General features: G+C 39.1%; 1 protein-coding gene across 1 annotated transcript in view; it reads left to right on the forward strand.

Annotated features, from left to right (window-relative positions):
- Nucleotides 1-21,493, forward strand: part of ATP10B (ATPase phospholipid transporting 10B (putative)) — a 47,924-nt gene extending 26,431 nt beyond the window's left edge. The window contains exons 9-21 of the mRNA XM_066196933.1: nt 2,383-2,562; nt 3,120-3,705; nt 4,215-4,321; nt 4,981-5,107; nt 6,608-6,792; nt 10,069-10,381; nt 11,510-11,586; nt 12,139-12,264; nt 13,353-13,553; nt 14,151-14,231; nt 14,336-14,440; nt 14,853-15,040; nt 17,914-21,493. Coding sequence (XP_066053030.1) covers nt 2,383-2,562; nt 3,120-3,705; nt 4,215-4,321; nt 4,981-5,107; nt 6,608-6,792; nt 10,069-10,381; nt 11,510-11,586; nt 12,139-12,264; nt 13,353-13,553; nt 14,151-14,231; nt 14,336-14,440; nt 14,853-15,040; nt 17,914-18,412 — 2,775 coding nt within the window. The 3' untranslated portion in view covers nt 18,413-21,493. The remainder of the gene's footprint in view (nt 1-2,382; nt 2,563-3,119; nt 3,706-4,214; nt 4,322-4,980; nt 5,108-6,607; nt 6,793-10,068; nt 10,382-11,509; nt 11,587-12,138; nt 12,265-13,352; nt 13,554-14,150; nt 14,232-14,335; nt 14,441-14,852; nt 15,041-17,913) is intronic.
- Nucleotides 21,494-22,764: the final 1,271 nt, after the last annotated feature.

Consider the following 22,764-nt stretch of genomic DNA (forward strand, 5'->3'; position numbering starts at 1 on the left):
CTATTAATAAAATGGGAATAATAAATTTTCCAGGGTCTCTATGATTCCTGCCCTTACATCTCATCTGATGCATTTTTACTCTGCTACAAATCTGCAGCATTCTGAGTACTCCTGATACACACAGTGTTTGTAGACCTCTGTGTATGTCAGCAGACAGAGCTTTGTAAGAAAAATCCGTCTTTCAACAATGGAACAGGATAGAAATTTAACATTTACTCTCTCTACCTTTAGGTGTTCTTATGAATTAAGAGAGTGACAGTACATTTCCTTCTAGATTTAATAGTTCCAATAAGTAGTGCCTTGCTATTAGAAACATTAATGAAGATTTTCATTGTCCCATGGTCATCAGGTTTTCATGCCACCAAGTAGCAGAAATGCAATCTAGTTAATGAGGAAACCTTGAAACTGAATGGCACTGGCCATTTTATATCAGCATTTTCACTAACAAAATTGGTAACGTTGAAAAGGTGGCAAATTTAAGTGATTATTATCATTAGTGCTGTTTTATTCAGTTTTCTTTTTTTGCTTGGTTAGGGTTTTTAATACATGTTCAGGCTGAAAATTCAGGTCAGCACTGTTTTCACTTAATGTGAAATAGAAGATAAAAAAACTGTTCTGATAAATATTGATTTTTTTATTGTTTTGTTTTTAAAAACTGTCTCTGAGGCCACAATTAGCCTGACAATTTTCAATTTTTCCAGAGGAAACTTTTGAGTTCAGAAAGTTGCTGATGAATTGAAATGCCCAGTAGTGCATTGTCCTTTTTGACAAGAACTAGCAGCAGACATTGAGGATATAGATGAAAAAGAAATTGAGGGGAATGATGACAGATAGGAGAGGCTGAGATACACATGTAATAACTTGGTGTTTGTGATGTCCATTCTAATTGTGGCAATGCATGAAGAAATTGGATGAAAAATCGTGCAAGGTGTTGGTGAGATTATAATCTTTCATGTTTCAAATTTAATAGAATTCCCAACATAACTGTTTGACATAACTGTTTGGACAGGTGTATCTGCACATATGTTTTCTTCATTGGAATTGTCCTGTTAAGCTGTTTGGGATTGCTCTATGTACAAAGCATTGGCATAGTCCCATCACCTACAGAACCGCTGCAGGGCAGTATTGTGAAATGGTTTCTCAAAATCAGCAGCTTTAATTTTTCAGCCTCTGATTCTTTTTTAGAGACCTGAGAAGATAACTAAAAATCAGGCTTTTCCTTAGCATGTTTTTGTTTGTTAGAGAAAGGACTGCATCAATACCGCAAACATGTCCCTGTGTGTGAAGTAAAAAAGCATTAAAATACTGAGCCAGAAGAACCAGAGATTTCTGCAGCAGGGAAAGTTCCAGCTTTGGATTTCAGTTCCAGTTCCTTGTTCCAGCTTTGGATTTCAGTTGAGCTGCAAGATGAGCAGTAGATTCATTTGCAATTATTAGAATTATTTAATAACTGCTTGTCACTTTAGCAAGCAGGAGATGGAATGTAACATTCAGCTCTGCACAGTACAGCCAAAAAGGTGCTTGGGTGACTTCTGTTGCACGTTTACAGAACTTGGGAAAACTGTGCCAGATTGAACGAGGTGAGGGTAATAGCTGAGATGAACTAGAAAGCAGCTAAGTAACTTTGGCAGTTCCTTAAAGAAGGCATGCAAAACTGTTGGCTAATCCAAAGATATATTTTAAATTTGGAATTCCTTGTTAAATATGGCCCTGAATTTAATCCAAACCGGATTCTGCTAACAAGAAATTTCAATTAAAAGTAATAGCCCCATAGCTCTACATCAAATTAAATTGTAGCAAAGTGACATTGTTAAGTAGTTTGGCTTGCAAATTTAGGTTTGATTAGAAAGAGAGTGGCAGTAAAATTAAAGAAACATTTCAGGAACAAGTAAATCTGTATTTATTTATTGCAAAAACTGAAAAAGAAAAGTTTGAGAGCGTTTCCCTGTCTGGGTGCAAAATGAAACTGCTCTGGAAACAAAAAGAGATACTGCTGTAACTAAACCATAAGCACAAAATGTTCTCTGTTGAAATAACTATCGACTCCCACACTGAACTGGGAGACCCCAAGTATACATTTTTCTAGAATGCCCTTTAATTCAGGAGTCAGCACTTTCAAAGTTAAGGGATACAGTATAGATGTTTCTGATTTTTAGTAGATCTTAAAAGAAATAAAATTCTGACATCATCTTCCTTTTGAAGATGTATTTCTTTCTAATTATCTAGTCGTGCAGCTTTTTGAAAGATTTTTTTTTTTTCCATAGATGTTAAGTACAAAAGGCATTTTCTAGGTCTAAATTCAAGAAGTCAATGAAGTAGCCAGTTATTCCTTGAGGACAAGGGTAAATTAAAATAATCTTCACTAAGTAATTTCTCTTCCAGGAAAAGGACGTGACTCCTGACAGCAGGCTGCTGAGGCGAGTGAGAGAAGCTGCCCTCCAGACTGAAAGTTTTTCTCCCTTTATACATATGAAGACTTCCACATCCTTTACTGACTTTTTTCTTGCTCTTGCCATTTGCAATACAGTTCTGGTCTCCACTGCTACTGAGCCAAGACAAAGGGTAATCAAACTTTAGATACATGAGGAAAATGGATCATGCTTCCATTTAACAATATAGAGTAGTGTCCAGTGAAAACTGAAGTGGCAAAAAATGGTTTGTTTGAGAGTTGTCCACTAGTTCCTTTACCTTTTCTGTAATATCTTCTGCTTCCCTGCCTGTGTATCCCTTCTTAGCTTGTCTCCTTATGTTTCATGAATAGCTAAGGCTACCACAGAGTCTGTAGTTGTTCTTTAAGATTTTGTATGATATATGCTGGAAAAAGTTTGTTGAACTCCCTGGGTTTTCTCTGATCTGCCAGGCAATTGACAGAACTACTAGGGCTTAATTACATCTTTGCTTCAGAGGTAGAGATACAAATCACCATCAAATTTGGATGCCATCTCACATATGACATCTCTATTGAATCCTTCCACCACAGTTAAATGGCAGGAGAGGGGAAAAGGGGAAATTGCAGTTATTGTTATTGTCATTTAGATGCAGAAAAGTCAAGGGAGGTTTTGAGGCCCTTGAAGATCACATTCATTTATTTTTAACGTTGGTTTTTCTCATACTTCTAGGTCACAATCCCACCACCAATAAAACCTTCAGGAATCACCCTGGAGAAAATTCATCAAATATTTCAAAGGCTCAAGTTAGCAAGCCTTAGTCAATCTTTTTCATCATCTCAGTCTAGTTCACAGCTTGGTGCCAGTTTCAGTGCAAAGAACACCGAGGAGCCTCTTGCTGTGCTGGAGGGTTGTGACGATGAGAACGACTGCTCTGCCAGCAGCAGAGACCAGGAACTCCAGGACCAGGGCAGCACAGATATTGGTACTGCCTCCTTGGAGGAAGTTTTTAGGTCTGCAACTAACAGTTCTCTGCCTACAGACTTTTGTTATGAGGCTGAGAGCCCAGATGAGGCAGCCCTTGTCTATGCTGCCCAGGCCTACAGCTTCATCCTTGTGTCCCGGACACCCGAGCAGGTCACGGTGCAGCTGCCACAGGGCACACTGCTGACCTTTGACATCCTCTGCACACTGGGATTTGACTCAGTCAGGAAAAGGATGTCTGTAGTGGTGAGACACCCTCTAACCAAGGAGATTGTTGTCTACACAAAAGGTGCTGACTCTGTAATAATGGACCTGCTGGACGACTCCGCCAAAGGTAACTAGCCAGGGAGCTATTTCTGTTGAGACTCTTAACAAAAAAAGTTTGCAGTAGTCTTTTCTGCAGGAAATATTATATCTAGGTATTGGAAGTATAATAAGCTTTCTCTAGTATTGTCCTTGCAGATCAGAACTGAGATATTTATTTAACCTCAGAAGTGCTTAGAATATGGAATGGGATAATTAAAATCCACTGATAATATTAACCCATGTGGGCTGTGTACTCTGCAATAATACTGTCATAAGGGCCTGACCATTGTTTTCCAGGTTGTCAGCAAGAGGGATATAATATTAGCAAACAAAAAATTAAATAATGTTATCTTAAAGGAAACAAGAATTTTTAGCAAGACTTCAGCTTCTGCACAGCCAACACTTTTGAGCTTTTAAAAAACTTGGTATTATAATGGAATCCACTTTTCTCTAATGCCCACTCTTTTTTAATCTTAGGCCATTAGATAGAAAATTATCTGTGCTTAAAATATGGACTATTTTCCTTGTGTTTCACAGGTGACATTATCACAGAGAGAAGACTGAAAAGAATAAAAGAAAGAACACAGAAGCATTTGGACTACTATGCCCGTGATGGACTGCGAACTCTGTGCATAGCTAAGAAGGTGGGAGAGCACCAGGTTCTGTACGTGTCAATAGAATTACTAGAAAAATATAGAGGTTATAATTCCGCTTCAGACAACCAGCCAGATATAGCCCATCTTTTTGCCTCTCTATTTGCCTTGTCTGGAGCCTTTTTTTCCTCTTTTTCCTCAATGTGACCAAATGATGGATTTTTTGTCAGTTTCAAAACGTTTATATCTGTTTCTTGTTTAGTAACTCTAGCTGACTTACTCTACAGTGCTCCCAAGCAAGAAACAAAGAGTCTGCAGAGCAGTCAACCTTCTTCTCTTTTGCTTGGCATTCAGCTTTCAAAAATCTTACTCTCAGCCTGAGTTAGTGTATCTTAGTGTCATACTTTCATGCGGAAGTTGCCAATGTGCAACCAATAGATCATATTCAAGTTCTGGAGAAATGTAGATCAGCCCTCAGAAACTGTGTGCTCTCAGCTAAGCAAGAGTTGTGTGAGCAAGAGTTTCTCTTCGTCATATTTTTGTACAAACTACTTGTTCTTGCAGTTTTCTCTTGGAAAAGTCAGCATTATTTTAAAGATGACACAGTACTTTACCAGTTTGGATAGGAGTTAAGTCTCTGTGATCCAGAATGCTGGCATTTCTCTCTTATTTAAATTTCAAATAAGCACTGTTTAAATTGTGTTATGCAGGTCTTGAATGAAGATGATTTTCAAAAATGGGCCAATTTTCGTCGGGAGGCAGAAGCTGCGATTGACAACAGAGAGGAACTGTTAATAGAGACGGCACAGCATCTGGAGACCAAACTCACCCTGCTGGGTAGCTAAAAATAAGAATTGTCATTGCGTGAAGTATCACTTGCTCTCCTGCGATAGTCTTGGCAGTGAGACAGACAACAGCTTATACTAATTTATATCTAAAAGACTTCCTCTGTGGTTTGGAAATCTCCAGGCTAGGGAGATAAAATCCAATGATAGTGTCTATACAAGTTCTCATGCATTTTGGGCAGCAGTAGCTTTGAAAAAGTGTGCTGAAACTATTGTGTGCCCCAAGCAAAGAACATGCACATCAGCTCTTACTGTGGCTCAGCTGACATAGTAGATAATGAAGTTCCCACAATTCAATTGTGTGTCCATATCCTTAGATAAACCTATAAAATACTATAAATTCACTTCAGTTTTGAGCACGAGTTCCAAGGGAATTTTGGTAATTGAACTGCATTATAAAATCCAGTAACTTAAACATGTAGGCGTTTTGCTACTCAGTTCCTGCTGTTGTTGCACTGTTGTGCTTTCTTTGTGCACTTTGTAAAAAGACATTTAGCATTAAAACTTATGTTGATTGACATTTCTGCATCATTCATTACTGCCATATCTAACAACATCATTCTGTTAAATTATGGAGCACTTCAGTGCTTTCTCTTCTATTTTGTTTGCAAACATTTTGTTCTTTATGACTTTGATTTTTGGAGTTGTCTCAGTCTCATTTTTCTCTGACTACAATTTGTGCCCAATTGTACTTGGTTAAATTTCTGCAATTGCAAGCTATAACTTGCATTATGGCTTCTCATAATCTCTGCAGTGATTTAAAAAATTAGAGTAATAATGGTAAATGCCATAAGCAGACCACATAAGAGGTAATGTAGATCTTGTCAGAATCTATTACCTTTTCCAATTACTAGGGCTCTATGTTCTTTCACACTTTAATTTGCAAAAAAGTGTTCCCTTAGCCTAAATCAATATCTATCTTTAATGTGCCACAGTTGCAGCATCTTCAAACTGACCTCTAGTGGAAGGGATAAGAGGTATTGTAACATTCAGATGGTGATTTCCCAACATCATCAGCATGAGTGTTGGCATCTGCTTCTAAGTCTGTGCATGTTTAAAAAGAAAATGTACTGTACTGTTTCTTCTGCCTTTGATGGCTGAAGCATCTGACTTGACAATAGGGACAGCATTCATTTAAACAGTCAAAGTTCATCTTTTCTGGTTGCTTTGATGGGACTTAATGCAGTATTTTTAAAATGCGTATAGTGTGATTCCTCTGCCAGCACATTGTCACTTTGGATTATTATGAAGAAATGAAATGCATTGTTCTTGAAATGAGCAAAATGAAGAGGCAGAACTTGATTGTTGACACATTCAGACCTTAATCCAAATGCAGATCATGTGCTTGTGTGTTTATTTGTTGGACAAAACCTTGGTTCAATTCTCAATAAGTTCAGGAGCGTGATTGGAAAGCAAAGAGCTTTTTTTAAACAAGAAAACAGCAACTTGGTTTCCAAGAAAAATGAAGTTTTTTCTTTTCCTGTTTGCCCAGGAGCAACAGGGATTGAAGATCGTCTGCAAGATGGAGTACCTGACACTATTGTGTCTCTCCGAGAAGCTGGGATAAAAATTTGGGTGTTGACAGGAGACAAACAGGAGACAGCAGTTAACATTGCATACTCCTGTAAACTTCTGAACCAAAGGGACACTGTCTTCACCATCAACACTGAAAATAAGGTGAGTAAAGAAAGACAAAATGCACAGAATTTGCTACCTTACCCTTTCTTTGTGTCTTGCAGTTTGGCATTCCTTTGCTTTCGACCTCACTCAACAAACAATCAAAAAACCCCAAACAGCATTAGGCTAGGAACTCTGTTGACAACACGTAATAGAATGAATTGAAATACAAGACACTAATGTAGAGTTTCATTCCATTAGAATACACTGATTTTTCCAAATGAAAATACTGTTTTCAAATATTACCTGAATTGCTAGCTATTACCTGAATTAGGTAGAAATTAATCTAATTAAATCTTTAGGAAGAAATTAATATGCAATTTAAGTGCCTAATTCCTTAATAACATGGATATCTGGATTTCCACCTTACAGTGGGAATTTCAGTTTAACCCTAAGCGAGATCTGTTAGAAGACGTTTGGAAAGTGCTGTATGAGTCAGCCAAGAAAAAGTATGAAGGTACAGATTTCAGTAAATTCAGAACATTCTAACTGCATGTTGGCTAATAGGATTAGCCTTAATCAGAAATTTATTAGCAAAAAATTTAAGCCAGTATATCTTTGTTTAAGCTGCGGCCAGTTAAAAACATGGCCACTTTCTTGACATCCCATGGTGGCAAACACAGTTGCTGATGTGTTCAGAAATTCCCTGAATTTTCATGGGTAGCAAGAAGGGCAGGCTGTAGGGAAAGGGAACATAGTCCAGAATAAGGATAGGCACTTCAAGGGCAGGTCTGTCAGTTCCTGTGAGTCACTAAAACACAGTGAGCAATCTGTGTGCAATCTATTCCTGACAACATCTGAACAGAAGAGAGAAAATAGAGTCCTATCTTCCAAAGAGGGTAAATGCCATTATGGATGGTGAAAGTAAAAGGCTTTAGACAAGCCAACTTGGCTTTTTCTGGATGTGGAGCAATATAAGTGAGGTAAACCATGCCTTAATGTCAGGAAGTGGATTGGCCATCACTATGCACAGCCTCACACCTCACCCCTTCAGGCATCTGGGGGGGACAGGCTGCCCGGTGGATGGATTATGGGGACACCATGTCCAGGCACTGAGGTTAAACCAGACCCACTTCCTAAGGAAGGTCAGCCCTGACCATTTCTAAACACAAAAAGGTCCAAAATGCCATTCTGATGCCCTATTTTCTTGCTGGTGATCTCTTACTTCCCGTTGAAACCTGGAAGCCCCTGAGGTGCCTTCAGAGCAGCTGCTGCCTTTTCCCTGCTCCTTCTTTTGCAGCATCACTCATGGCCCTCACTCAGCAGCAACAAGAGGCACAGTGAGTTCAGCTCTTCCAAGGGCTGCCATGAGGCTGTGGAGAGCAGGCTGGGCTTCCTTGTGTCACCAGAAAAGTCACCCATCTGGGTTGTCTCAGCTTTTCTCCCCAGAGAACCAGGGTTACCAATACAAGCTTGCTTTTCTCAATAAATTATAAATCAATAAATAATCCTCAATAATTGTGAGGATTAGGTAAATATTGTTAAAATCCTGGCTGTTTTCCTTATGGTAGACAACTGCATGGAGCAGTGAGATGGCCTCCTTTCTAACTGATTTTGTCTGCAGCTAGTAGCTCTCCGAACAAGAAAAACATCCTATGCAAATATCTGTCTCCTTTAATGGATTGGAAACAGAAAAACATGGGAAGATGATGTGGAATCTGGCAAGGAAAACATTCCCATGTGAAATTTCATTTGAAACGCATCTCTGCTTTAACGGGAAGCAGAATGAATACATTTAGGATGGAAATGATAAGGTGGTTTCTGCCAGGGCAGAGATGCTACAGGCAGGACCACCCTGGCTCCAGGAAATGCTGGGCTGGGTGCTTACCCACAGCAGCCTCTGTGGCCCTGGATCCAGGCTCAGAGGCAACTCTGCATACACATGGGGACTTGTGGGAATCCACGTGGTCCAGGGGACACTGGAGATTCTCCACAATAAGATTTAGTTCCCTCACTTTCAAAATTAAACAAAAGACTTCTGAAAGCGGCTCCCAATAGCAGCAGTGAGGAGAAAAGTAATGTATACAAAGCATTTAACCTGTTAATTTTGCCAAAGTTAGGTCTTGAAGAGGCATCACTGTGAAGGGCTTCTCCTTACCCCTAAGCCCAGCAGATTATTCAAACACTGAAAATTAAATATCTCCCAAGAAGACACAACATAATTAAGTAGCTTGGCAGATTTGCTTCAAAAGGCAAGTTAAGGCAAACCAGGAATTTCCACTACTGTTTTTGGTTTGTTCACAAAAAGATGATATTTCTTCAATATTTTTAGGGGTTTCAAGTGTGCAGGCTAGGTGCAGGTTTTTATTAGATGTCAGAGGTACATTTGATTCCAGAACCTCCCACTTAAGTGTAATTTAAATCTTGCAAACATCCTACACATGTACCTTATGCTACATAAAGTGAAAATAACATTATAGAACTGAATCATCACTCAATAAAGCTGACAGAAAAGGCAGAAAAAGGAGTGATTAGCTCCTGAGATATTCAGGGCAATGCCACAGAAGGAGGACTTTGAGTACTAAGAAGGAGCAAAATAACTTTTGATATCATTTTGGATTTTCTCTTAAAGTGCTGTGCCAATTTAGGAGATCTGGATGGGAGAGGTAATAGTTTTCCCTTAAATCTGTTTCTATTTATTACCAAGTCAGTTCTGGTTGTTGGCATCTAAAAGGGGACTTGATCCAACACAAAGCAGATTTGCTAAGACAGGGCTTTGTGTTTGAGGCACAGTGCTGGAAAATATGAAGTTTTATTTCTGTTCCTAATTGTGACACACTCCTGATATGTGACTTAGAAAAGGTTGAACACTGAAAGTTACTGGATGATTTTGAAAATCTGGACCTTTTGTTTCTCTTACCACAGTTTATTTTTCATGGAAGCCAGTGCTGCAATGTCTCACATCATTCATAACAGAACTAGATTTTTCAGTCTCTTTAAAAGAAAATATTTCCTTTTTAATTCCTGAACTCTCAGCATAAATGCACATATGTCTTCCTGATGTAAAGGTTATTATATTTTCTTTTAAAATAATTCCTTACCTCAGTTAACTGGCTGATAAAATGTGCAGTGTTTTCACTGAGGAATTGGATGATGTCATATTGAAATAATCTCCAATCAGATGAATCAGTGCATTTCTCAGTAAATTTCCCCTAATGTTTATCTGATAGTCTTAAACCCACTGGTGTGATTATACAAACATACATTTGGCAAGGTGCTGTGCTGTAGAGGGAGATGGAGATAACTATTTCTAGAACCACGTCTGTTTTCTCACAGGAAACCTGCGAATCTCTCTTGAATTTAACCCTGGAAGAAGTGAAGAAGAACTACGAGCACAACAAACCGCAGAGGAAACTTTTTGGCATCATCCCAACATCCCCCTCAGCCTCTGAGGCCCCCAGCCCCGAGTTTGGGCTGGTGATTGATGGGCAGACCCTGAACATCATCTTCCAGGGCGGGCTGGAGGAGAAGCTGCTGGCGCTGGCGCGGCACTGCCGCTCTGTGCTGTGCTGCCGCGCCACACCGCTGCACAAGAGCATGGTGGTCAAACTTGTCCGGAGGCAGCTCAAAGTGATGACCCTCTCCATAGGTACCTCCACCCTGCTTCTCACAGGGGACAGAAGAAGCAGGTTCTCTCTTTAGGAGAAATGTGTGGGATACGTTGTATGCGGCGGATTTTTGTGCCTCAGGTAGACGCAGGGAGGAAGCAGCATTGATTAATCTTTCCGGATCAAAACCCATATAAAAGTCCTTCTTCAGATTTCACTAAGCAAATCTTGATGAAGGCACTCCAAATTCAGAATCTGCCAGCAGTCCCTTTCAGGCACATTATTACGAACACAAGTACATATTACCTCCAAAGTGTCCTTGTTTTGGGCCTGGAAATCACTCAAGATTAGTCACTATTTTATCTTTTCATAAAGCCCTTTTCCTGTCAGATTTTCCCACCTGATGAAAACTGAATTATCTCCAGATTGGTATTGAGCACTGACTCATTTGCCTTTTACCTCCAAATAATGTGAAATGCTTTGAGTTTTCTTCCACACTTTTGATAAGTGATGCCACTGAAATCCTTGATTAATTGATTTAGATGACTCCAAACTAAAAAAATACACCTCTGTGGACAAAACAGAAAAGAAAGGGTCTATTGTATTTTTGAAATACTACTTTGCCTTACAGTTCAAACCACAAGATTTCAGCCTTCTGCTTCATTTACTTTATTTTACCAACTAATCTAATTTACAATTTCCACATTGCAAGGAGTAAGAATGGCTGTTCTTTTCCTGGAAAGAACATATTTAACATATTCCTGTGAGTTGAAATGAGCAAAATAATTCTTGAAACTGCCTTGTTACATTGTCACCTGCAATCAAATTTGTCATAGGTTCAGAGAATTCAGTGAAATAGGGTGTTGCAAAACATGTTCCTGAGCATATGGATTTGGCCAAGCAGAAACACAAAATGATGGTGACATAAACGGTGTTGGGGTTGTGTGTCACCACCCAGCTGGTTCCAATGCTGGATTTTGCCCTGGTGGAGCCAGATCTCCTGGGAAGGAGGGAGTCCAAGACCAAGACCAGAGCCCTGATGTCATGCTTGATGCCACGCATCAGTACAGAATATTTGAAATAATCAGCACAGCTGAGATTGCTACCTTCTTCTGATGGAGGCACCCTTTCTTGCACTGTTATTGTTCCCTCCTGTCTTCCCACTCTAGGGGATGGTGCAAACGACGTCAGTATGATTCAAGCAGCTGATGTTGGAATTGGAATATCCGGCCAAGAAGGCATGCAGGTATCCTCTCATTTTCTTTCCTCTTTTGTCAAGTAGTCCCTTGTGGCTTAATAAGTTTCATAGCAGCCCTACAATCTCAAGTGTCATCTTAAAATGTAATGTGGCATTACACACAAATTAATATACAGTTTGTAATTATGGGTCCAGAAAAAAAAAAAAAGGCGCATTTTGAGCCAAAAATTAGCATGGGAGGACAAACCTGTGTTTGCTCATGAGACTGGAAAATTAGCAGATGTCTGCCCAGTGTTAGGTGAGCATCTGGTTTCTGAATCTTCTCAGCTGCTGCACTTCTAGGTTTCCAGGTTTTGTGGCTTCTCTTCCACTGTCTTCTGCCCTGAATCCTTTCCCACACATCCCCCTTCCTTATTCTCCTTAAATGGAGAGTTCTGCAGAGAGAGAAAGTTCCAACTATGTTCTTGAGGGTTAGTTTGTTGGTTTGCTTCTTCTACAATATTCAATAGCAGGAAATTATTTCAATGTCTATGTTCAAATTTCATTATAGAGCGTGTGAAAAGGATGTGTCATAAATTACCTTCTATTCCTTTCCCAAAGGCTGTGATGGCCAGTGACTTTGCAATATCCCGATTTAAGCATCTCAAAAAGCTCCTTCTTGTCCACGGACATTGGTGCTATACTCGCCTGGCAAAGATGGTGATTTACTTTTTCTACAAAAATGTGGTAAGTTCAATAAAATTATAAAGTTTTCATCCCAGCGAAAGTTAATTCCAGGTCTGGGGATTTTCTTGGTTGTTTGGTTTTGGTTTTTGCAGGTTATACTCTTACTTTTTATGAAGCTAAAATTCGTGCTTCTTCACTTCAGAAGTTTATAGTATGCTCCTTCCTTCTTAGCAAGGTGATGCATAGAGCATTGAGAAAAATACGGGCTCTAAATATATTTTGAAATAGCATTATTCCAGAGGAAAAAAGGACTCAAGGCTTAGTAACTTTATGTGGTAGCACAAGAAACTTTATTAATAACACCCATGAGGCTCAAAATAAAATTTGCATAAGGGAGATCAGATTATTAACACTGAAATGTAGATGAGTGTGCATTAAGAACTGCCTGCCTGCAAAACCTCTGAATTTTTATAGGAACCACTTGCAAGTAATGATGCAGTCATAGGTGTCATTTTTATTTAAAATTTAATGTGTATGCAAATGAGCTGTGCATTGAAGTATGATATAAAGTGGAAAAAATAAAGTAATTTAGTTTCTACGAGACTGGGCAAACAAGTCCATTTGATACGAAATACACTCTTAGCTTGAAAGGCTTTTTACTTAGAATTCAAGTTATCTGTTTTTTGTGGAGTTTTTAATAATTTTCAATGAGGATTACTTCGTATCAGTGTAAAAATTTGTAGTGGAAATGAACATTTTCCCTTTTTTGACTGGATATCCTTTTAGAGTTCAAAGGCTATTTGAAATGTGAAATATTTCTCCAGACTAGGATGCTGCTGTTCTTTAATCTCCCCCATAGCATTAGGGAGCAGCACGCCTTTGATTCCAAATGGAGACTCTAAAATCTGGTGCTCAGGACTGTGAACAGTTTACTTAATTTTTCTCTGATATGTTCTTAAAGAACCATAATGGCTTTTAAAAAGCTGTATCACAGTGGATCACTGTGAAACAGACCCTGAAGGTATATTGCTTTACGGAATGAAGTGCAGTGCCTTTAGCCAAAATCCTCATAGGAGACTCTGTTAATAACCAGTGTCTCACATGAGCGTCACAGGAGGAATTATGTGTTTGTATTTGCTTCTCCCCAGTGCTACGTCAACCTGCTCTTCTGGTACCAGTTCTTCTGTGGGTTCTCAGGCAGCTCCATGGTAGATTACTGGCAGATGATTTTTTTCAACCTCTTCTTCACCTCAGTGCCCCCTCTTCTCTTTGGAGTCCTTGATAAAGACGTTTCTGCAGAAACACTCCTACGTCTGCCCGAGCTGTACAAGAATGGACAAAATTCAGAGGTTTGTCATGATTGCTGAAAGAACTGCTTGATAGTCCAAAGGACCACAGATTTTTTTTTGTCTAGGAATGAGGGAAGGAAGAAAAGAGTTTAGACTTACTTGGAACATTGAAACAATAGCAGCCAAATCTTCTGTCTCTCCAGTAACACATTCTGCTCCATGGGAGCTGTGATAGCGTAGGTCACTAGACAAGTTTAAATATGACAAATAGTCAAATTAAAATGGAACAAAATAAGTGTCTCATTAGAAAAAAGGACTTTTGACCAATTTCATTACTCTAGAAAGAGCTTAGATAAAGAATTTGGGGAATGAGATCCCTTGTGAAGGGATGCGACATTGGCAAAATTCAGCTTTTAAGATCCTTAGTTGACTTGGCAATATTCCTAAGGTCTATCTTTACTTAACACAGATAAAATGCCTGTTTAGAGATAAGCCTTTGGTTTAATCAGCTGCTCAGGAGGCATTTACTCGTTGAAGGAGAGCAGTTAGCAGTAATAAGTTGTCTGAATGGAAGAAAAACAGACAGCAATTATGTTTACAGGACAGGCTAGAGATTTATATCCCATCATAATGTCTGTTATCTATAAACTCCTGCAGATATACAACTTGTCAACATTTATTATTACAATGTTGGATGCCTTCTATCAAAGCCTCATTTGCTTCTTTGTCCCCTATTTGGTAAGTAACAGGCTTATTAATATTCTCACTTTCCTGTCCTTAGAAGTAGTAAATTCAGTTCTGAATAGTCAAGGTTCACCACAGTCTCTCTGCCTGTTTTGTAGACATACAAAGACTCTGACATAGATGTGTTTTCCTTTGGAAACCCCATCAACACAATCTCCCTCCTGACCATTCTCTTGCACCAGGCTCTAGAAATGAAAACATGGGTACGTGTCTGACCTGTCCTCTTCACAGCTCTGGGGGGTTTTTTGTGAATGTTGCATCTTATGTAGGCATAGAATTCTCTGTCAGAATCATTTACCTGAATTTTGGGTCACAAAAAGAAGTAACAGGTACACTAAGATTTCACAAGCTGCTAAAATTAAGTCCCAGGTTAATATCTTTATGTGCACAGTGAGAATTTGTTTCTACCATGCCTTTGGACAGGACAGTACAAAATATTCGCATACCTCAATATATGAGGAAGTGTCACTTGCAGAGCTGTATTCACTGCTGTTTTCTAAATTAATTTCTGGCTATTTCTCCTACAGAAGATTTCAGTAAAATGACTGTTAGATGCTTTGTCTCCTCCTGTCTCACACCCAGTCAGGGTCTCATAGGCAGCATTTGTGCTTGCAGACCGTGCTACAGCTGGTGACAATGCTCTGCAGTGTGGCTTTATACTTCATCTTCTCACTCATCTACAACGCTGCCTGCCTGGCCTGCAACCCTCCCACCAACCCTTACTGGATCATGGAGAGACAGCTCAAGGACCCCATCTTCTATTTTCTGTGCCTTATTACCCCTGTCATCGCACTCTTACCAAGGTTTGGATGTTTTCCTCTCAGCTTTCCTTTTTTTGGGTTTGTAGACACGTGAGTGAAGAAACAGTAATGATGTGTACAGATATGTGATGTGTCAGACAGGGATAATTGATCAGTCTGGAAGTCAGATGCCTGAGTTCAACCTTCCAGTTCATGAACCATTCATTCATTCAGTTATATAACCCTAGGTCAGTCATTATATATCTTCTTCTTTTCCCATCAGGAAAACCTTTCTTTTTGGGGTGCATCAAAGTTTACCAGTACAGATCTGCTACGTAATTGATCACTGTCATAACAGCAATGTTGTTGAGCAGATCAAGCCTATAAGCAAATCTTTGAAATATTCCTATACGTTTGAGAGTTACTAAATATATTCTTGGTCTTATGTATATTATGGTGCATTACTAAGCTGGATTTAAGAGCATTTCTATATTAAAAAAAAATCATTGCATCCAGAATTTTATTTTACTTTGTATTGCAAAAAAATCAGATATGTTAAAGATAACTTTAATTAAGACTGGATAATGTTTGGAGAAGGATAATTATTGTGATGTGTTGCTGGAAAAAAACGGTTTAAAAATGCATTGATTCTGTTCCCATATACAAATATGAGAACATTACTACTTTTAGTGTTCAATACATTACTAATTCTTAAAGCAGATATGTTTTGAGTTACACCATTTGTTTCAAATTATTTTTTATTTGCTTGGACATTGAAAGAAATGGGTTGGTTTGACCACCTTGCTAGTTTCCTTCTCATCCTAATTCCCATAAGTAATGCAGCACACTGGTATTACAAAATTCAGGACAATATTTTTAGTATCTGATTTTTTAAATGCTTTAAGGCATTAGAATCTAGGCCTTATCTTCGAGTGCAAAGGAACTTTTCAAGAATAGATGGTGTTTTTCTTCAAACTATTATTACTTTCCCATTTGAGTTGAGATGCTCTTGTGATTTTATGTTATATTATATAAGTTCGGATCAGAATAAACAACACAATTCAGCAAGGTCTCATGTCTTCTAGGCAGGGCATCCTTTTCCAGCCTGTTCTGCTGCTGCATCACTTTTGTTTTCCTTTCAGCCCTCATTCACAGTGTCATTTTTGACCCTGAGCTTTCTACTGAGAGCTGCATCAAACACGTGGTTAGAGAACTCGTGTCTCCATCTTGGGAATTCAGCACAGTTAAGAACCTTGCTGCCTCAGCAGGTTACTGAAGTTAAGAGTTATACATTCATATCTTCAAAATCTGGATAACTGCTGTTCCTTTTTATAGATACCCCGGATTCTTTTCTGCCCAGTCCTTCATCTGCAGAATATCCAGGACTTGTTTCCACTACAACTGAGCTGTGCCAGCAGGTCACAGCAGTGGTGGAACCACCCTTGGCTAAAATGCACTAAATTTTAAGTTCCATTCCATGGTCCATTGCACTGTGCGGCCTGCTCCCCATCTCCTCACTTGGTATCTGGAGGTTCTGGCTTCCTTCTAACCAGTTTTTTCAAAACAATTGCTCTCCTGGGTTCTTCCCCTCAGTACTGCCTTTTGTTTGAGTTGCAGCACTCAGGGGGAAGCTTGACCTGAGCCCTGCCTGCTCCAGGCTTTCCCTGGAGCACCATCTGGCCGTGCTTTGCACATCTGCATCTCAAAACGACCCCTGCACTATGTTTTGGGACACAAGCTACACAGCATTAAGTACAAAAGCCCTCAAGTCTGAGCAGAAGAAAGGGGCCTGAATTTCATGTTTATTCATTGGCAAGGGAAGGCACTGTGTTTCTTGGAGTCTTCCCACTTATGAACCTGATTATTTCCTCAGCTGTGGAAGGAAGACTGTGCTCTGCAGAGACCTGCAGAGATCCTGAAGTAAATGAAGGGCAAGAGCCAGTGAGAGCAGTTTACAGGACAGGAGACACAGTTTCCCATCCTTTCTCTGTCCTCCTGTCTGGTTTACCTGGAACTTGCACAAAAGATGCAGAAAACAAGCTGAGGGGAAAGAGACAGGACAATGTGATCCACAGCAGATCTACACAGAAAGTCTTGGGCTCTCCCATGCTCTTAACTTCCTGACCAGACCTGAGATTCTGTTGGGATTGACCAGCCTGAGCACAGGCACAGCAAATAAACTTTATCCTGCTTGTGCAAGCCCAGGAAAGCCATTGCCTTAAAAGCCCTTTCTGTACTGAGTGTCACTTGTTAGCCTTTTTAATCTTGTAATTCTTGTTCATACATACATAAAGCAGCAGAATGTGAGGATGGCACCTTTCTAAATGCAATTTCACAGAGTACACATGTTTGTTTTAAAATGCGTGTTGAAGACACCTATGTAAAGGTCAAATCCTAATTAAAAGATGCTTTGAAAGAGACTTCGATTTTCACACAAAGCTGGCATGAGATGGAGAGAGGATATTAATAATATTTAGTTACATACATTCTCTATCCTTCAAAGGGCAGGTATGACATTTTTGTTACTGCTTTCTGAAAAATCCAAAAGCTGAGGTTTTTAAATTCTGGGTTTTTTAATCTAACAAATTAAGATCTCTTCTTCAGCTTGTTTCAGCGGTATAAATACAACTTACATATTTTCAAATGTTTGCATCTCTTGAGATTTTTTTTCTATTTTTCTTCAATGTTCAGCAAACAAGTAGCTATAAATACTTTAAAAATGATCATATATACATATAGATGACTTTATAAAGGTCAAGCTAAATACACAGTAGCATGTGTTAAGATCCAGGGGTCAACTTCCATCTGCCAGGTATAAGGTGTCTACCACATGTCTGTAGAGCAATAGAAAATTAGTAGCTGTATTTGGGATATGTGATGTAGGTTATGGAATGAGACTACTGGTAAAAAAATCCATTCCCTTCCTCCTTCATCAGGTTCCTTATTTTTGCTCTACGAGGAACCTTCGGAGCATCTCTTATTCTGAAAGCACAGCAAGTAGATAAACTTCCTCAGGAGCAACAGGACCTTGAAATCCAGAAACTAAGATCCAGAAAAGAAGCTACTTCTCGTGCACCTGTGGCATCACCTGCATCTAATGATGACCTTGACCAAAGCATCAGCCACTTATGTGTGTCACCATTTCTACATCCAGCAGCAGCCTTGTCTCACGGGGACACAGAAAATCAGGGAGCTTCTGCCTCTGGTCCTCTTGGGAGAAGGACACATGAGGAAGGCTATTACTTCTTTAATAGGTGGGCAGAGGAAGAATCTGCTGCTGCTGATTCTTCAGCAGGGCCTTTCTCTGGAAATCATTCCCTTGTACCCAGCAGAGAAACAGCTCCTGGGCAGGATGAAGGCAAACTGACTAAAGATTATCCCAAGAACTTTAATTACGGAAGCCACCGGCGGTCGGTGAGTTCAGTGACACTCTGAGGAAACATTCAGACATGGAACCCACAGCCCATGTGGAGAAGGACTCAACAGGGAAAATAAAAATGTTCGTGCTTAGTCATTATGCTCACTAGAAATGGAGAGAGAGGACACTGGAGTAGTGCAGTAGCTACTCCAATATGCAACTTTAGCTGAATGCATCGTCTGGGTTTATCATTACATGACTTTCTGATCTTCCTGGTTCGGTCGTGTTACAGGAACATTACATGAGAATCATGCAGTTGCTGAGAATTGCACAATTACTTTCTTTCAACAAATATTTTTGAGTCATATTAATAGGGAATACTTGTGAAGTTTCAATGTTGTTATTATTATGCTATTGAGTTAATAGAAAGAGAATCCATTCTTTACTAAACCAAGTCTTAAAGCAATGCATCCCACTCTAGATTTTTGCTATCAAAATCCTTAAAAGAGCTTAGTAACTTAAAAATTATAATTATGCATGAAAAGTTATTACCTGCAAAAACTAAAGGCACTTGCAGAATAACAGCAATGGAGAGACATTAGAGAATGTTCCAGGTTTTAATATATGTACTTCACACATACAACAATATCAGCTCTACAGCCTGTTTCGCCTGAAGAGTAACCTTAGGATTTTTATGCATATACCAGATTGATCTGATATTGTTAAGAAAAGGACAAATGAGCTTATAAAGATGAAGAATACAAATACATGAACTGCCAAGAAAACTCAGTGATAAGTGGAGTCTACTTCTTCAGACATACAAAAGTAGACCGATTTAACAAGTCACAGTCAAGGATTTAGGTCCTAGAATTCTAAAGTTGTCCCTGACTTTTCCTCTAGAGAAAAGTTTCTTATTTCAGTTCCCTATATTGTTATGTGGTTCTGCTGCATTCAATCAAGTATGAATCATGCTCCTCCACACAGTTGGTCACATTCATTAGTTGATGGATCTCAATAATGGAGATTTTGAAAAGCCATATATGAAGGTCACTAATCACATTGTAGTAAGTACATGGTGTAAAATGACCAAAATATGCATAATGTGTTAACCCTTTTTGGTATCTCAGGGCAAAAAGATGCAGGATGTAAGCTGTTACCATCATAACTACTTATTGCAATGCAATGAAAGGTGACTTTGGTATTTCTTATAGAAATGTTGACTAGTAAGACCATTTCTCAAGTTCTTCTTTGCAATATGGGATGATATCTTACCTAGTTTAAAATTCAAACCATCTGTACTTCTGTGAATCTACCACTGGTTCTGATTTAATAGGTTTTTAGCCTTTTTTATACATGCTGTTTTTAGCTATTTACTACCTATGACAACATGTGATCTTTCTAATAACCTATTTAGCAAATGCTAATTTAACTTGTGTATGTTATAATAATTACTGCAGCTAGAGTCTTGAAGTTACTACTTTATAACAACTCAGGCACAATTGAGTAGCATATCTCCCACTGGGATTTCTGGTAGCCAGAGCATGATAATATATAAGAACTCCTTTTGTTAGAGTATTAATTGTCAGCAGTTAAACAATTCAGTAAGAGATTTCTTTTGCTTGATGAACAAAACAAAAGAATTAGGTATAGATGATATTATTGTTAATGGAGGCTGAGATTGCTCAGATGTTTGCTCACAAGCTGGGAATGGACCTGGGGCAACAAGACTAAAGATCAATCCTTTACCATTCACAGCTTTTTTTTTTTTTTTAACATTAAATGGTCCATTTCCTTTGAAGTTAAAGATGTCAATTCCTTACACACTGTACTGCAAAATGTAAAGTGTCTCACAGAAATAAGTGTGATAAGATCATGCCTTGCTGAGCTGTTGAGAGGACAAAAACAGGGGTGAAGGATTACTTTTCCTGCTGTCACCCATGAGCAGCAAAATCATGTTTCCAGAGGCTGCTCCTCTGCACAGTAGGAACACTTATCACAAGAACTAGATAACAAATGTATCTGAGTGTGCAAGGGGCTAGACAGGTTGTGTTTAACCCCATCTGGAAGACTTCCTGAATTGGATGCCAATTGTATGCCTTTCCTGAATTGAAAGCCAAGAATTAATCTCAAGTTTTCTCATCAGTCTCTGCAAAATGGTTCTGCCATGCATTTTGCCCTGGCTTAGGGTCAGAAATAGCATAAAGGGGAGGATCCTTTTAAGAAAGGGAGAGAAAACAGGATTAGGAACTCCAACAAAATAACCCCTAAAAGCTATTTAGTGGTGCATTTCCTGCTGTGTCTGGGAGTAAAAGAAGTGGAAGAGTCCTTTCCTAAGTAGTTTCTAGGCTTTAACCAAAAATAGTTATGTCAGTTAAAAGAAAGAAAAAAAATAATCTAATTTTGCATGGATGCCTTAAATAATGCTGTACTTAACATACAAACTGATGATTCTATTGTGTGGTAGATTACCACAAATGGTTCAATGGATGAATTTACCTGGAGAGTTTGCAACACAGAGGAAAACCACCTCTTCGTTTTCCTTGATCCTTGAGAGAGAAAGCTGAAATAAACAGAAATGAAAGGCAGCACCATGCAAGGCTTGACCTCTGCATTCCAGCTGGCTCCAGAGCTTTCTATATCTCCCCTCCTGGGTGTCAGTGCTGCCAGCTGTCCTCTGAAGCAGATGCTGTCTCAATTCTGGACCCATATTAACTGCTAAGCAGTGTGATCTTCCTTCTGCTCCTGGCTATGCACTTACCATGAACTATCTCATGTAAAAAAAATGTTGAACAGGCACTTACATCCCTTTGATCATGAGGTAAATTAGCTGAGACTATCCATCCTGTGGGGATGTAAGATCAAGAGAAAAAAATGGTTTTTTTCCAGTGAAAACAAGCCTACAGCAAGACAGACAGTCTCCTAAGGAATTTCTTTGGAAGAAGGGAAGTGTCTTTACTAAATGGGTTATTTAGACCTAACTGGATTTTCAAGGTAGCTTTATTTATTTATTTCAAGACATATTTAATAATACTGTCAAGGTCCGTGTTCCATTAGTCCTAATGTGAATGCTTCATAATAGAACAGGTGTCTCATTTTTAATGTATCCTCTGGTGAAATTCAATATTTCATACACTTGGACAATAAAACATTAAAATTAATGGAGGGATGTGTGAAATAACTGCATTCTTTTTATTCTTGTCTATGATGTGTTTTTAATGATACTTCATATGGAGCAGTGCTTTGAGCTAGACAGAGCTTTACCTACATGAAAAAGAGGAGGTGACATCTCACACAGAGGCGGGCAAGAACTGACCTGCCAGGTCTGTGGGCTAACAGATGCAGTCCCCTGCTGCTTGCAAGGGTCAATGAAGAGCCATCCCTCATGTTCTCAAAACAGGCAAATTCTGGGCTGCTTTAACACGAGATGCAGGAAGTGCAAACAGGTGTACACTTCGTTCATGTCTGTCTCAATACAGCCAGTTGGAGATATCTCTGACAGTTATTGCTGATTATCTGCTGCAAGTCAGCAATAACTGTGCAGTGTAAAACCCAGAACTATTCAGGTGTGAGAGAGGAAGGATTCCAGTTTGTTCTCTTCCCTTACGTATCTCACTTTTAATACCCTGTGGGGTAGGTACATATCTCACTTTTTAACACCCTGTGCTAGGTAGTAGCACAGTGAACAGCTACTTTTCTGGAAGATGAATTGGATATATTTTCCTCTTTGTTGGCTGATGCTGCAATGTTTAATACATTTTTTCGTTGTAGTTTGAGGTGTATGAGTACAGAACTATTATCTTTAGGGGTAAGGTGACTGCAGGCAGGATGCGGCATGATTAGATACTTGTAAGCGGCACTGATGAGTAAAAATAAAAACGTGGCGACAAGAGGCTCTTGAAGATAATGATCACAGAGGGTGGGATTTAAAGAGATGACCAAATAATACTGAAGAGCTAAAAAGTACTTTTGACATTGCCACTGACTGGAACTTGCTGCAATTATCAGTACATGAGACAACTGCAAACAGAACTTTCTGTCTGGTTCTTTAATATAACACCAGCTTATTCTCATTTACATGAAAAAGATTGAGACTGAATAGAGCCTGAATCATTACTTTTCAAAAAAAGACCTGAGGATCTGTTGTCTGAAGGCATAGAAGGCAACAGCTATTCACCCACAATCCCAGTGCAGGTACTGAAATATGCTTCCATGTCCAGCCATACTTTCCATGTTAGTGCCCAGAGAACTGGTGTGCTTACTGTGTTCTTCAGCAGGAGGGCAGAGCTCTGTAAATTATCAACACAAATGACAAAAGGGTCGAGTTTTGGTTCAGACAGACTAAATTTTGACCTTCACAGAAACCATGTCATGCTGCTGCTTTCTTGTACCCATTACTGTACAACACCATAAAGTTAAGACAAAAATTTAA

Source organism: Chamaea fasciata, unplaced genomic scaffold (genome assembly GCF_029207755.1).
Source record: "Chamaea fasciata isolate MVZ Bird 193981 ecotype frontalis unplaced genomic scaffold, bChaFas1.0.hap1 SCAF_15, whole genome shotgun sequence".
Taxonomy (NCBI): Eukaryota; Metazoa; Chordata; class Aves; order Passeriformes; family Sylviidae; genus Chamaea; species Chamaea fasciata.